General features: G+C 40.5%; 1 protein-coding gene across 4 annotated transcripts; it reads left to right on the forward strand.

Moving 5' to 3' along the window:
* Positions 1 to 236: 236 nt before the first annotated feature.
* LOC147602732 (calcium-transporting ATPase, endoplasmic reticulum-type-like) lies at positions 237 to 8,748 on the forward strand. Of its 4 annotated transcripts, XM_086797736.1 has the most exons (11): positions 237 to 459; positions 595 to 770; positions 945 to 994; positions 1,086 to 2,572; positions 3,961 to 4,063; positions 4,148 to 4,269; positions 4,528 to 4,806; positions 4,894 to 5,277; positions 6,981 to 7,090; positions 7,389 to 7,617; positions 7,725 to 8,748. In XM_086797736.1, exons 4-11 carry the CDS (start codon positions 1,157 to 1,159, stop codon positions 8,292 to 8,294), a joined length of 3,213 nt encoding a protein of 1,070 aa, XP_086653862.1. In that variant the 5' UTR covers positions 237 to 459; positions 595 to 770; positions 945 to 994; positions 1,086 to 1,156; the 3' UTR covers positions 8,295 to 8,748. The 4 variants fall into 4 exon arrangements, with proteins under 4 accessions (XP_086653862.1, XP_086653861.1, XP_086653864.1 ...); XM_086797735.1 differs by lacking the exon at positions 237 to 459 and having other exon boundaries at positions 504 to 770; XM_086797738.1 differs by lacking the exons at positions 237 to 459; positions 945 to 994.
* Positions 8,749 to 15,406: the final 6,658 nt, after the last annotated feature.

The following is a 15,406-nucleotide window of genomic DNA, read 5'->3' on the forward strand; positions in this document are numbered from 1 at the left end:
TTATTTATAAATAATTAGTAGTGTGAGCCTGACACATTTGTTTTAGCATACACTACAGAAGCCAAGTAAACTAATGTAAAAATAAGAAATCGTGTTCTATCAGGATCTCTTTCCATGAGAACCCTTCTCTTGTTTAAACCATAACATCATATTTTAGCTTTAAACATCAATTAATTATAACTCGAGGCCCAATCAATGAGTATAAAATAACCTATTTTTGTGTAGCTCAATACGTTTCATGCCTCAAAAGGCAATTTCGAAGAAGCTTCAAAAGCGAAAGATGCGCTGCCACTAGAAAGCAGGTGTCCTTGATGCAAGCAATTTTGTTGAATTGAACAGAGGGAGGCGCATATCCTGAACTCAAGTGCATCCAAGAAATATGATCAAATCAATAAATACTACTTGAAAGTCCCCTTCAAATCAATACTACTTGAAAGTCCCCTTCAAATCATGTGTTTGGTGTGTAAAGTGGATCAATTAAATTCAGTGCACGCCAATTATGATTTTTTATTTATTTTGTTTAATCTCAGTTTCCGCGCAAGTTGACGCCAAGGGAACAAATTATGATTTTTTATTTATTTTGATTAATCTCAGTTTCCGCGTAGCTTCGTATTCGCATATTTTAGGGCACGCCATCGCTTAATTAAGGACGGTTACGCAGAGACTGACGGGAAGCTACATTAGCGTGAAGACTTTGCCATTCTTCTTCTGAGTTCTCTTCCCAAACCCTTTTTTTCTCTGCAATCTTCGCACGGTTCAAAGAATACCAGGTATGATTGTCCTCTTCCCTTTCTCTGTGTATTTCCCAGTCTGCGTTTGCTTTCGATTAGTAGGATCTGCCTGCACCACGAAACCCTAATTTACATCATACATAGTCAGATCTCCTTGTCTTCTCTTCTTGCTCTCATCCTCTGGATTCTCATCAATCATCCTTCTATGCGCAGGCTTTTACTCCGATCAGGTCCCCTTTTTCAACCCACACATGCAGGGCATGGTACGACTTTAATTGTCATAACTGTAATAGCTAGGGTGTGTTGCAAGAGCTTTTTGTTCTCAATGCTGTTTTCTGTTTCCTTTCATTTCAGCCTTTGATTCAGAGGGTGTTGAGCTCGCTATAGTCCGATAATGAAGTAACCTGAAACTGCAAGTCTGATCAATGGCAACAAACGGAAAGAGCATTGTGAAGCAGGAGAGAAGGCAGGTGTTTCCTGCATGGGCAAGATCCGTGGAAGAATGCGAGGACAGATTTAGGGTTAAAGTTTCTGATGGCTTAATGATGTCAGAAGCTGAGAATCGGCTTAAGGAGTATGGATACAATGAACTTGAAAAGCATCCCAGTCATCCTTTGTGGAAGCTGGTGTTGGAACAGTTCGATGACATGCTGGTGAAGATCCTCCTTGGTGCTGCTATAATTTCTTTTGCCCTCGCCTTCTTTGATGGTCATGGAGATGGAAGAATAGACATCACGGCATATGTGGAGCCGTTGGTCATCCTTACCATCCTCATTCTCAATGCAGTTGTAGGTGTTTGGCAGGAGAGCAATGCAGAAAGAGCTTTGGAAGCTCTGAAAGAGATGCAGTCTGAGCACGCAAAGGTAATGAGAAATGGGATTTTCATGTCTTACCTACCTGCCAGAGACCTTGTTCCTGGTGACATTGTAGAGCTTAGGGTGGGGGACAAAGTACCTGCAGATATGCGTGTTGCACATCTGAAAACTTCCACGTTTAGAGTAGAGCAGAGCTCCTTGACTGGAGAAAGTATGGCAGTCATCAAAACACATCATCAGATTGAAAATGAGGATGTTGAATTACAGGGGAAAGAGTGCATTTGTTTTGCTGGAACAACTGTGGTGAATGGTTCTTGCATTTGCATCGTCATTGCCACTGGCATGGACACTGAAATTGGCAAAATCCAAGCTCAGATTCAAGAAGCTGCCTTGCAAGATGAAGACACTCCACTCAAAAAGAAGTTGGACCAATTTGGAGAATGGCTCACCATTGTTATTGGTGTCATCTGCCTTGTGGTTTGGATCATAAATTACAAGTATTTCTTGTCATGGGATGTTGTCAATGGCTTGCCAAGAAACATAAAATTTTCTTTTGAGAAGTGCACTTATTACTTCAAAATTGCTGTGGCATTAGCTGTTGCTGCCATTCCTGAAGGGTTGCCAGCTGTAATAACAACTTGTTTAGCATTGGGAACTCGTAAAATGGCCCAGAAAAATGCAATCGTGCGGAAACTTCCCAGCGTTGAGACATTAGGATGCACTACTGTTATATGTTCTGACAAGACAGGAACTCTCACAACGAATCAAATGGCCGTCATGGAAATGGTTGCTTTTGGTGAGGATGTGGGGTCTTTTCATGATTACTTTGTGGAAGGCACAACCTACGACCCCAGTGTTGGGAAGGTGTTAGGGTTAAAAGGTCTTGACCCAAACCTTCAATCCATTGCAGAAGTTGCCTCAATATGTAATGATTCAGGTATTGCTGCAGTAAGTAATGAAGCAGGGGTTGCCTTTGCTAACCATCAGTTTCGGGCCATTGGTATCCCTACCGAGGCAGCCTTGAAGGTATGTTCACATTGGCTATAACTTCTCCTTTGTTCTAAACTAAACTTGGTTTGATTTCATTGTCATATAATCTGTTGCTTTTCTGGGTATCCACGATGCTCCATATTCATGGTTGTGTTTCAAGTTATGCAAGTGTGCCAGCAAGTATTTGGTGCCATTGCCTTTTTTGCCATTATTAGTAAATGGAATCACATTGAAACGGAAACCTTCTAAGTTCCAGTAGTTGAGAGCTAATGCTCCGTTTGTGAGTGTAAAGGAATTACAGTTACACGGCAAGCGCAAAGATCTGGATGATGCAAATACATTTCAATTTGAATGTGATAATGTATAATAAGAATTTGTCAAGTATGTGGTTATTAAGTTCGTTTTGATGTTACATGCATGCATGACTCCCTAGAAAAGACCTATGCTTTGATACCAATTTAACATGCTAAATTGAAGCGTGCTGATTGTGTGCTGCAATTAATGCTGATTGTGTGCTGCAATTAATGCTAATTCGATGCACAAACTGAGCACACATCGAGAGAAGGGAAGATTCACCTAATCTATTGTTTATATGAACCGAGTCAATAATATTGTGTATTTACAATGATGATTCAGATCTGGACTAGGTTGGGACTCTTGAATACTGTACATGAAACTATCAAGGGATGCATGTGACTTGATTGTATCTCTAGCTTCAAGCAGTATGGGGCTGAAACTCGCAGGAGGTGAATTTTGCCAAAGTTGCATATGCAAGCCTCACCCTGGTTCAACAATTAGTAGCCCCAGCACAATCAGCCCTCAGATGGTGTGTGCTCTGGAAAATGCGAGATGAACAAATGAGGACATGCCAAGCCAGATTTAGGTCGGCCAGCCCTTTTTACCTTGAAAAATAATATAAAATTCGCCCCAAATGCATTAATACTGTGCCCAAAGGGTGTTCCATCCATGGGTGCCTTGCCTAGGCACTTCAGGGCACCTATAGGGCTGCTGAATTGGCCCCAAATCAGCTCCAAACCTGGCTGTCTAAACACAACCCTCAAAAGTTGTTGTCACATTGGTAAGCAACTGTCAAGAAAACGCCCTCATCCGACTGCTACCAACACTCTGCCAAGCAACGTTCTTCTTTTTACTTGTCATGGGCAATGTTAATTTATAAAGGCCTAGATTTCAAGTTTGCTGCGTTGAATATGATTTCTTACATGAAAGGATAAGCTGTAATGTTCCAGTGAAGCTTACAGACTGTTTTTTGGAGATGTTCGCCATGAGATCATATGCTTGTCACTTGACTGCATGTCAAAGAGTTTGCTGACTTTTGCATTCTCAGTTGTCAGGTTGTCGACGAGGAGAATTTTTGTGTGGTTTGTGTGGCTGAACCTCTGATTGTATGTTGTGTGGGGGTTCAGGTTTTAGTTGAGAAGATGGGGGTACCTGATCTGGAGGCGCTTGAGAGGATAACAAGGGAGGACTTGTTTGATCATTCCTTGGACTACCTTGTTGTTAAGCTGGGTGTGTAAGCCTATACTGAGCACTTGCATTAATTAAGTGTTGATTTGTAGGCTATCATCTGATGATACTGTTGGTTTGGTGCAGGCTGTTGTGATTGGTATAGCCAGAGAGTTGAAAAAGTTGCTTTGTTGGAGTTCGATCGGAGTAGGAAGTCCATGGGTGTTATTGTGCGGACTCGAAATGGCAATAATAAGCTGTTAGTAAAGGTCTCTCTCTCTCTCTGTGTGTTTGTGTGTGTGTGTGTGTGTGTGTGTGTGTGTGTGTGCACGTTCTCTCTTAACCCATCATACAAATTTTTTGATTTGCCATCGAGAAATGCCAAGCCTACTAAGTCGGAAGCTGAAACTTGCATCTTGCAATCATTTAAGATGTCTTAACTTCTATTGAATGTTTTGAAGGCAAAGTTTTTAGTCTCAACAAATGCTGACATGATTATTTTCTTTGTGAATATGCATGTTTGGCAGGGGGCAGTGGAGAATGTGCTGGAGAGAAGTTCACATTTACAGCTTTCTAATGGCACTGTGGTAAATCTTGACAGCAGAACTCGAGAATTGCTGTTGGCCAAACTGAACACCATGAGCTCAAAGGCTCTGCGGTGTTTGGCTTTTGCCTACAAAGAAGATCTTGGGGATTTCAACTCATATGATGGTGAAAGGCATCCTGCTCATGGTCTACTTTTAGACCCGACTAATTATGCGTCAATTGAGAGCGACCTGATATTTGTGGGCATGGTGGGCTTAAGGGTATGGAGCTTTCTCCCTTCTTAACATGCTGGGCTACAGCTATCACCAGTTGAATTCATGGTTTCAACCTATGTTTTGGCGTAACAGGATCCTCCACGTGAAGAGGTACACAAGGCAATATATGACTGCAAAGAGGCAGGAATTCGGGTGCTGGTAATTACAGGTGATAACAAAAATACAGCGGAGGCCATTTGTCGGGAAATTGGTGTTTTTCACGAGAATGAGGATATCAGTACCAAGAGTTTCACTGGAAAAGAGTTCATGGCTCTGTCTGAGGTTGAACGTCAAAGAATTTTGTTAAGAAAGGGAGGACTTCTTTTCTCTAGGGCTGAACCCAGACACAAACAAGAGGTAGTTCGTATGTTAAAAGATGCTGGTGAAATAGTGGCAATGACCGGAGATGGAGTTAATGATGCTCCAGCCTTAAAGCTTGCGGATATTGGTATTGCCATGGGAATATCTGGGACAGAGGTAAGTCATGCTGAAACAGCATAGGCCATGATTTTGTTTTGGTAGCAACAAAATTGGATGTTATTGCTTAACTGACTAGGGCAATGCTTCTGTAATATTTTTTCAGTTATGAATGGGGTTATCCTCACATGTGTTAGTTGTGGCCCTACTAGCGGGCTCGGGTGGGAGAATTTCTGCTCAGGGCAGACTGCTGCTGTATGGCCTTCTCTCAGAGAAGGAGAGCAGACTACTGCTGTACGGCCATTGCTCAGGAGAGGGGAGAGAACAAAACAAGTCGGCCTGCTACTGCTGTATGGACAGCGCTCAGGAGATTGGAGGGAACACCAGACAGGTTGGCCTGCTGCTGTATGGACAACGCTCAGAGAAAGAGGTACAGGCTACTGTTGCTGTACGGACAATGCTCAGGGGAGAAGAGAGAGAAACCGTTTTTCAACTGCTGGCGGCCACCTGTCGTTCATGCGCATCCTTCCTCCTGCTTTTAAAGGAGTCGACCAGCCCAAAAATAGCTGTGTTTTTCCCTTTTTGGCAAAAAGTGGCTGAATATGCCCAAAATATCATCTTATGTGCTTTTCCAGCTTGTTGGCCAAGCTTATACTAGGTGCCTCCCCCTGTCCAGGGATCCAATCCCAAAAATATTAGTAAGTCTGGCCACACTTTAATGATGTGTGAACCTGTTGCCTTAAAAATCAAACCAACAAATAAAATCCCTTGAAGCTCATACTTTGCTGTTGCCATCTTTCAGGCCAAAATATGCTGGTGAATGCTTTATTATTATTTTTTGGTGGAAAATCCCCGTTCACACCTTGGTTCCATTCAATGTGTGAAAGATTGATCAAGATTGGTGAAGGGGCCAAATTGGTGACATCCCCTCCGTCAATCCCTAATCCCAGAGACCCCTAACCCCGTTGGAATTGGTAGATTACTGTCCAAGTACGTAACACGGGTGGCATTGGTAATTCTACAAATGAGATGAAGCTGAAAGACATTAAAATCGCTTGTTGCAGTGAGAGTGGCAGCCATTTCGTGGGTCCAATTGGTGACAACTTCACCATATATCTTCCCATTAAATTTAGGAGGCTTCAACAGTTTATAGAGCTGAGTTCGTACCTCCTCACAAGGCATGGAGGAAGAACTTGGTAATCTGGTAGTTCCCTTTTGCAAGCCCCTCTCCTATTTGTGTGTGACGAACAGGTAGGAATTTGTGATCAGGAAGAAAACTCAAAAAGAGCTCTTCCTTGTGCACAGGGCTCTACCCTAACAGGCAGTCATGCACACTATGCTAGAAAAGAAAAGACGTTTCCTCTAAGCTCTTAAGCTAAAGTAGCTGTGGTGCCCATTTGTAGAGGGTCCACATATCCGGGAGGGTGCACAGAACATGTCAATGGAGAAGCATTTTTGAAGGGGGAAGAGAGAAGTTGGTGCCTGATTCCTTCCTGGCACCCCCTCCCTAAGGGTTGGTTGACTCTTTACCTGTTCAAGGTTGAATCTAACTGCTTGAATTGTCTGGATATGGACTACTTGAATTTGGTATGCATGGTATCTTTTTTACCTAACTTTCTTGAGAATAGGGCGTTGACGATGACGCACATGTGGGTACAATATGGTCGTGTTTCAAAGTGCCCGTTCTGAGATTTGGCACATCAATGTTATCATTGCACGTGCTGTGGGTTTGCCATTTGTATCTCTGAAATTTGTTCCTGCAGGTTGCTAAGGAGGCATCCGATATGGTTTTAGCAGATGATAATTTCAGCACTATTGTCTCAGCAGTTGCTGAAGGCCGTGCTATCTATGATAACATGAAAGCTTTTATTCGGTACTTCTCTCTACTCTGCTCTCTTGCTGCAGAATTTGGAAGTATCTTACTTTGCATTAGTATCTGTGGCTAGGTTTTGTGTAGTCTCTTTTGAGTCCTTGCAAATGCATGCTACTCATCTGGCCAAGTTGAGAAGGCTGCTTCTTGTTATGAGCATCTCCCTACATACAGCTGACATGAATGTTTCTAGTAGTCTTTCTTTTGAGTAGGCCACATTATCTCCTGTATATCGATCTGTGTTGTATTAGAAGCAACTGCCAATATGAAGAGCCGATATGAACCTGATGCTTGGGTGCAGGTATATGATCTCTTCAAATATGGGGGAGGTGGCTTCCATTTTCTTGACAGCTGCTTTGGGCATGCCAGAGGGGCTAATTCCTGTACAACTTTTATGGGTCAATTTGGTTACTGATGGGCCTCCAGCAACTGCCCTGGGTTTTAATCCACCTGACATTGATATCATGAACAAACCACCCAGAAAAAGTGATGATGCTCTTATAAGTGCATATGTGTTTCTTCGCTACATGGTATGGGTGTAAGCTTCTTTTGAAAACACATCATGCTGTTTCATGGAGTAAAGCTGACGTTTGCAGTATCTAGTTTCACTCACCTGATTGGCTTTGTGCTATTGCAGGTCATTGGTCTATATGTTGGATTGGCAACAGTTGGGGTATTTGCCATCTGGTATACTTGTCCAAGCTTTTTAGGGATTGATCTATCAGCTGATGGTCACAGCATCATTCCATTTAGAAAATTGGCAACATGGGGTGAGTGCCACAATTGGGAAGGCTTTTCAGTTAACAACTTCACTGCGGGTTCCAGGGAATTCAGCTTTGAGATTCCATGTGATTACTTTACTACTGGAAAAGTCAAGGCCATGACACTGTCACTCTCAGTTCTTGTTGCGATTGAGATGTTCAATTCTTTGAATGCCCTGTCAGAGGATACTAGTCTTCTTGTCATGCCCCCATGGGTCAACCCTTACCTTCTTCTGGCTATGTCAGTCTCCTTTGGGCTTCATTTTTTGATCCTCTATGTACCCTTTCTGGCAAAGATCTTTGGAATTGTGCCACTCAGTTTGAACGAGTGGCTTTTGGTTCTCCTGGTATCGTTCCCAGTGATACTGATTGATGAACTTTTTAAATTCATTGGAAGACAAATGGCAGCTTCAGAACGAAAGTCCAGAAAGCTTAAAATGGCATAGTTTTGCAGCTGGAAATCATTAAAAGGACTCATCCACAATTTGTCTCATCGATGGGGTTTTGGTAAGAGTTTCTGGTTGGCCAGATAATCCTGTATGGAGACTTTGAATGTTTTCCAAGCTCAAGCAGTGAAGCTGGCCTGTTATGGGTGGTGGCTGTGGACAAGAAGTCCACTTGTCATGAATTTACTCATGCCATAGCCCATGGCATTGTAGCTTTTTGAAGAGCTCAGAATAAAGATTGTAGGGTCATTCTGCAGCAAAATCTGTAATGACCAGACTTTTTAAGCCTATGTGCAAGGATTCTAGGTCCACTTAATGGTGACTTGAAATTTATTATTCTAGTCTAGGTTTTTGTTATGTATGCTGGAGCTTATGCTCGCCCATGTAAAAGATGCAATTGAAGACTTTAATGCTCCTGCACGTGCTATGGATGAACAACTTGATGTCTTGAAAATGGAATTTGAGAATCTCAAAAACCAAGACCCATTATCCAGAATCTCAAATGCCATAGTTTGCACATTAAAATATCGAATAGCCCACTATAAACATTTATGACCTAGATGATGCTATAGCAAGAATATGGATAGGCGCTGATGCAAGGTTTTCATACTCGTCGACACCTAGGACAAATTCTATCACCAAAAGAGGAAAAAGTAGCACATCTTAGATTATCAAAGGGTGACAAATTTGAGGCTTGGGAAATTGGGAGGGGGAGGTAGACCAGCCTGCACCAAACATATATCTATATGGGGACTTGTACCTAGGCACTAGCGCACTTCCGCATTGGGTAGGCACGTTATGCCTCCTCAAGTTGCTGTGTGCCTTGGGGACACTCTCCTGCCTTTTGATGTTAAGTGTTGATGCGGGAATGGGATTGACAAAAGGAAAACAATCGAAAGGTGAAGCCGCGATGGGATGGTGAGCTATGCTAGGTCGACGTTCTGATGGGATAATGGAACTGAGATGGATAGAATGATTGAAGCCTACCTTGGCGAGGGAGCAGGGCTGGGGGGAGATGAGATACGCATGGCCCAACAAGGCGAAATGTGATAATGGGCCAAGATGCAAGAATTCTTACTAGGTTGGATTTTAGCTTTGTAGGGGTAGCTTTGTTTTTGGCATGGTTTTTATGCTTGAACTAGAGGTAAAGAAGGCAAAAATGATGGCTACAATTTGGGCTTTTTAAAAAGGTCCATTGTAGGCAGCAAAAACCTTTTCAAAAAATAGTTTTTTTTTGGGTAATTTATAACATCGAGTCTTTTTATTATATATTTTCATTGCTTAGCTCAAGAACTCATTGGCAAGAGATAAGAGGTATATCTATCACATGAAAACTGTTCGAGACTTGCACTTGGCCTTGTCCATGTGTTTTGTTCGTGGTGTCGTGTGTGGGGGCTTTCAACCATTCTCCGAGTGAAAACCTCCATACACAAAGCTTGGTGAAGTTGTTAGAGCTCTGAATGGCAAATCTATCACAAGATTATCACTTGAGACTTGCATTCATGCGTTTTGTTCATAGTGGTGATGGTGTGTGAGTGGGTGGGGCCATTTCCCAAGCGAAAATCTCTAAGCATAGAGCTTGGTGAAGTTGTGAATGGAATTTCTATCTTTGATGAAAATTCCACCTTTTCTCTGAGAGTAATTGGAAACATTGTTAAGCCCTACTCTTTTCATTTAAAAATAATTATAACAAACACATTTTTCATAAAGAATATTGTCATATACACAGCAGATTCTAAAAGAAAGACTTTTTTTTTGGGTGTAAAGGAGTACAAGAAATACAAGATTATTTTTCATAAGACATGATATAAATCTCTATCTTGTATTGTTTTTTGAATTGTAGAAGTTTTCAAAAACTATTTTGTTTGGTTGGATAGAGTATGAAAAGTAGTTTTTTTTGCCTTTTTACACACTATTAATATGAGCTATGGTGTTTGAAAGGTATGGTCGTTTTTTAATCATCCTCATGTCTCCAAGAACCCTTTCATTGGCTAAAAACACCATATTAGGGAGTTTGAAAAAATCCCTATACTTTGGGATTGCAAATGGTGGTACTTTTGAATCTATGTGTGATCTTGGATACCAATCTGGTATCAGAGCTAGGTTGAACCACATCTACATTTTTAAGGTTATGCACTTTTAGGGTTTCTATTTTTTTACGGTTTTTGCATTTTTATCTACTGCCCCACCATAAAACTTATGCTTTTTGCTTTACATATTCATAGTAGTTATGCTCCACCATCATCACATGCTGCATTTTTTTGTCTAGCTATTCTTCACCAACTACACCACTTGATGTTTTTTAACTAAGACATCATCATCATCATCATCATCATTTGATGTTTTTTAACTAAGACATCATCATCATTAGATCATTGTTTTAATGCTAGGCTGCCACCATAATCATCATTAAGACCACTCGCCACTTCCAATACATTGTCATCATTGCATGCTAATTCTAGAGAGCAGCAATGCTTGCAAACCCACGTCCGAAATGCCTCATGCTACCTCTTCCTCTACGAGGCCCACTCCTCTACAATCAGCCCCTTAGCTGTGTTTTTTTTTGCAAACGTGTTACCCCCTTTTTTCTTCTGTTATCGCTCTTTGCATCGCCATCGACTTCTTTCTTATGATCTCCAGAAGCATCAGCGTAGTACAACATCTCTATTGCGGCCTATCATGGTCCCAACTCCTCCTTCGGTGCTCATCTACTCCTCTAACAACAACCTTACACATGTAGCAAGGTATCAAGATAATCATATCAGAATCTCTTTGAGCTAATGAGGGAACTCATTGGTTCCCTCGGGTTCTCTGCCTTGATTTGTTCCTTGTAAGTACACATCCCACCCTTGGCCATTAAGTGTCAGAATCTTAGAAATGTCGACCCAAGAAGATGACATCATATCATCATCAACATTTTACCGTGTGGAGTTTGGTAATTTCCAAATATCTATCTTTTCAATTGTTTATGTAGGGTTCTATACCTAGGTAGTTGTATATGTAGGGTTCTCTGTGCCTGGGTATTTATACATTGCTTCATCTCATAATACATTGATGCATTAAAACACTCGGCAACACATCCTAGCTCACTACCACATGCTCTTAGAGTGGGAAACACTATTAATTATGCATTGGACTTTTACAAGTGCCCATCCAAGTTTGAGATTTGAACACCATTGCTTCATGGCTTGTTTTTGTATATGAGTTTGGCGTGTCCATCCGTGACATTTGATGTAGATTACTCATGCTTTGGCATATAATTGGGTGTGGTAAACCTTTTTAATGCTAAAATGGGGTTAACATCCCCCCTTCCCCCTGATGTTAATCACATCCTCATGATCGGGTTGAAAACTTTGTTGAGGGGTAGATGTATGCTTGGATCAATTAAGTAGATGTTGCATGTTTTTAATCCTCCAGAGGGATGCAGAAGCTAGTTAGTAAAGGAAACATTACTAACCTAACCATTCTCTCTTATTAGCATCATGTCATATCCTCTTCAATAGATTAATCTAGCTTTCGACTTTGTAAGATTATTTCTAACTTTCTAGCCTCTTCTCTTCTTTGTAAGCTCATGTCTGTTTCCATGAAGAGACTAGGAATCCTAAGCACTTGCCACACTCATGACTCTAAGCCCTCAATTTAAGCCTCCTACTTGCAATTGTAGAGCACTAGGCCCTCTAATTGAGAGTCATAATGCCACATTGCTTTGCTCTTTTCACTCATAAAATCTTGTGCAAGGTTTTGTAAAGTTGAGAAGGGAAGGAGACTAGGAGAAAATGTGAGAATTTAACAAGAAGCTGATATATTATTAGAGGGTAGCGGATGTAGATGAATGACAAAAATGTTGAAGCTTGAATGATGAGAGAAAATATCAAAATGTTGATGCACTAGTCCTCAAGGAAAACATGGATACAACTAGCCCGTAGGCGAGGAGTGGACTCCATAGGCAGAGGGCTGAAGGTGCTCACCAAATGGCCAAAAGTGATGATGAAAAAGTGAGGGGGGAGGGCCAGCATATATACTCTCCACATGAACTGGCTGACTCCCTCAAGAACTACACGACTTGAAAAATAGGAAAATAGGCATAAAAAGCCATATAAAAGGGTGGGAAACCCACATCAAAGGCCCAATAAAATAGGGAAAATAGGGGGTGCCTAAGCATGGGAAGGGCACCCATAGACACCGAAATAGCCACGGACAGGAGATGATATATGTTAACAATATCATGGACGTAAGTATACCTTGAAATTTAGATGTAAGATTCTCTAATTGATAAACTTGTATTCTCACCATAGTCTAAGAGTAATCAAAGGAGTGAGATATTGGATATCAAGCCAATCTCTCAGAGAAGGGAAGGAAGTGAAAGAGGGGTCGTGTAAAGCTCGAGGGTGTGTTGCAAATCTAGAGAGTTGTAGGGAGGTGTCCAATTAGTGTTGAGAGGGGTGTTATAGAGCTAAGAGGAATTGCATAGGGCTATTGTATAGCTCAAAGGAGGATTGTAAAGCTCATAAGACCTCTCAAAAGGTGAAAAAAAATATTAGGGGGGGAAAACTATTAGGCATCAAAGAAAGGCTAGCAGAGGTTAATGAAAACAAATAAATAGAGAATAGAGTTGATGGATAGAAGAGGAATAGCTCACAAAAAGGAAATAGGTAGTAAGACATAAGGAAATGAGATAATAGAGAAGAAAATTTAAAACTTGTGTGGAGATTAGGGGCTAGAGGGAGGACCGTGGTGGGAAATCAAAGGGAGGTTATAGGAGGAGCTAAAAGGAGAGAAATTGACATAGGCAATGTCTAATGGGGAGGAGTATTGGTTTTCAAATCTGAAACCATAAAAGCTGTTCACATGTCTTACAAAATATCTCATTATGGTCCAACACATGTTTCACCCACAATTAACACATAACTCACCACTCAATCATCGCCTATATCCAAAATAATATTAGTCACTACATACAACTTGTTAAATACATTAATCCTAACTATATCATACTAGTGCACATAGCTTATTAAACATATTAATCCTAGTATATGATATAAAGAAAAGGCGCATCCAAAATAAAATATCTTGAAATAAAATAATGGGCATCCCCATAGAGGTTATGACTAATAGTTGTGGTCTTTATTCATTCCTCTTTCCACATCAAATTAATATCCTAAGTCTAAGCAAGTAAGAATTTAGTAGCCATTCATTAGAGTTCAATCTTCCACATTTAAATATATATACATTACTAACCTAACCATTCTCTTATTATTGTCATATTGTATCCTCTTTAATAGATTAATCTAGCTCTCCACTCCATAAGGAGATTTCTGCATCCCCTCTTCTCTCTAAGCTCGTGTCTCTTTCGACCACGAATGGACTAGGACTGCTAAGTACTTGCTACACCCATGACTCTAAGTCGTTAGCTTAAGCTCCCTACTAGAGCACTTAGCCCTCTAATTAAGAGTCATAATACCACCCCGCTTTGAGCTTTTCACTCTTGCATGACACATTGGTTACAGCTTCGACATAAAACCCTTGGCTTATAAAGGTTTTTGTAAAGTTGAGAAAGGAAGGAGGTGACTATGGAGGAGAGGATGTGAGAATTAACAAGAAGCTAATATAGTGCTTCACTCTTGCATGACACAATGGTTGCAGCTTCAACATAAAACCCTTGGCTTATAAAACTATTATGCAAGGTTTTTTTAAAGTTGAGAAAGGAAGGAGGTGACTATGAAGGAGGAGAGAATGTGAGAACTAACAAAGAAGTTAATATAGTGCTCAAAGGAGAGATATCAAAGAAACATCTTAGAGAAGTGAATAAAGTGAGAGAGGGGTTTTGTGAGGATCAAGGGGGGTGTTACAGGGCTTAAAAAGGTGCTATAGAAGTCCAATTAGTGTTGAGGGTTGTTGAGAGCTAAGAGGTGTTGCACATAGGATTATTGCAAAGCTCATTAAACCTCTCAAATGTTGAAAAAGATCTTATAGGGGTTATGGTAAATGCATAAAGAAAAGAGAAATTTGAAAAAGAGCTTGAGGGGGGTGATAAAAAATGTAGAAAGAAAAGAGAAAGCCATTGGGCATCAAAGAAAGAGTAACAAAGGTTCAAGGTAACAAAGAAGAAAGGACCTCTCAGTTATTGTGGATAGAAGAGGAAGACCTCACCAAAGGAAAGAGGAGGTGAGAGAGAAGGAAAGGAGATGACATAGAAGAAATGGGCATAGCTTAAAAACTGGTGTGTGGATTGAGGGTTAGAGGAAGGAGCTTCAGAGGTTAAAGAGGCTAAAGATAATAAATGGATTGAGCTTAAAAAAGGTGTGTGTATTGGGGGCTAGAGGAAGGATCTTGGGAGGCTAAAGAGAAGCTATGGGAGGAGCTAGAAGGAGAGAAAATGAGATAGGCTATGCCAAGTGGGGAAGAATATTGCATTATTCTACACTTAAAAGGAATGATACTACAGACATTTTAAAAATAATATCCTAGATACACAAATCTTTGACTACTCTTTTTACGGGACCAAAAACCCATTTTAGTCTACATGTTTCTTCCCTTACTAATTCTCTTTTCAATTAAGGTACCATTTATAGGGCCCCTAACATATCTCAACCTCTCACCTATAGGATACGTACCAAGAAAAAAGTGTTGAATGACTTTTTTCGAGCGTGCTCACTACAACAAGATTATGTAATGATCCATCATTTCTCTAATAAATGGTAAACTTTTACCGCTTTTAAGACAAATTGTGCAAGAGCACTCTTGAACATTTTTTGGAGAAAGAAAAATCTTCTTCTTCTTCTTCTTACTGAATCATAAATATATTTAAAAAATCATCATCACTTTCTTTATAACATCATATTAAATTTTTAAAAACATCATTTAAAAAATTGTTAATTTAAAGGAGTTTTATTTTTGGAAAGAAATCATCATCACCTCTTTATCTAATCATGCAAAATGAACAACACAACCATCATCAGCACCACATGCTCATGTTTGGCATGGTGACTATCTCCCTCCTTTCCATTACTTTGGAAGTACAAAAGTTCTATAAAAATTAGTTTAGACGTTTCGTAGAACATGAAAAAAAAAACATTTTTACTCTCCATAGCACGTCAAACCTAAGCTATGGT

This window comes from Cibotium barometz, chromosome 66 (genome assembly GCF_041138505.1).
Source record: "Cibotium barometz isolate CiBa-2024 chromosome 66, ASM4113850v1, whole genome shotgun sequence".
Taxonomy (NCBI): Eukaryota; Viridiplantae; Streptophyta; class Polypodiopsida; order Cyatheales; family Cibotiaceae; genus Cibotium; species Cibotium barometz.

What these genes read in the sequence shown, in the direction of transcription:
- LOC147602732 (XM_086797736.1), top strand. Translation starts at nt 1,157, where the DNA reads ATGGCAACAAACGGAAAGAGCATTGTGAAGCAGGAGAGAAGGCAGGTG. An exon ending in CTACCTTGTTGTTAAGCTGG is followed by an intron (nt 4,064 to 4,147) that starts GTGTGTAAGCCT and finishes GGTTTGGTGCAG; the next exon opens with GCTGTTGTGATTGGTATAGC. An exon ending in TGGGAATATCTGGGACAGAG is followed by an intron (nt 5,278 to 6,980) that starts GTAAGTCATGCT and finishes TTGTTCCTGCAG; the next exon opens with GTTGCTAAGGAGGCATCCGA.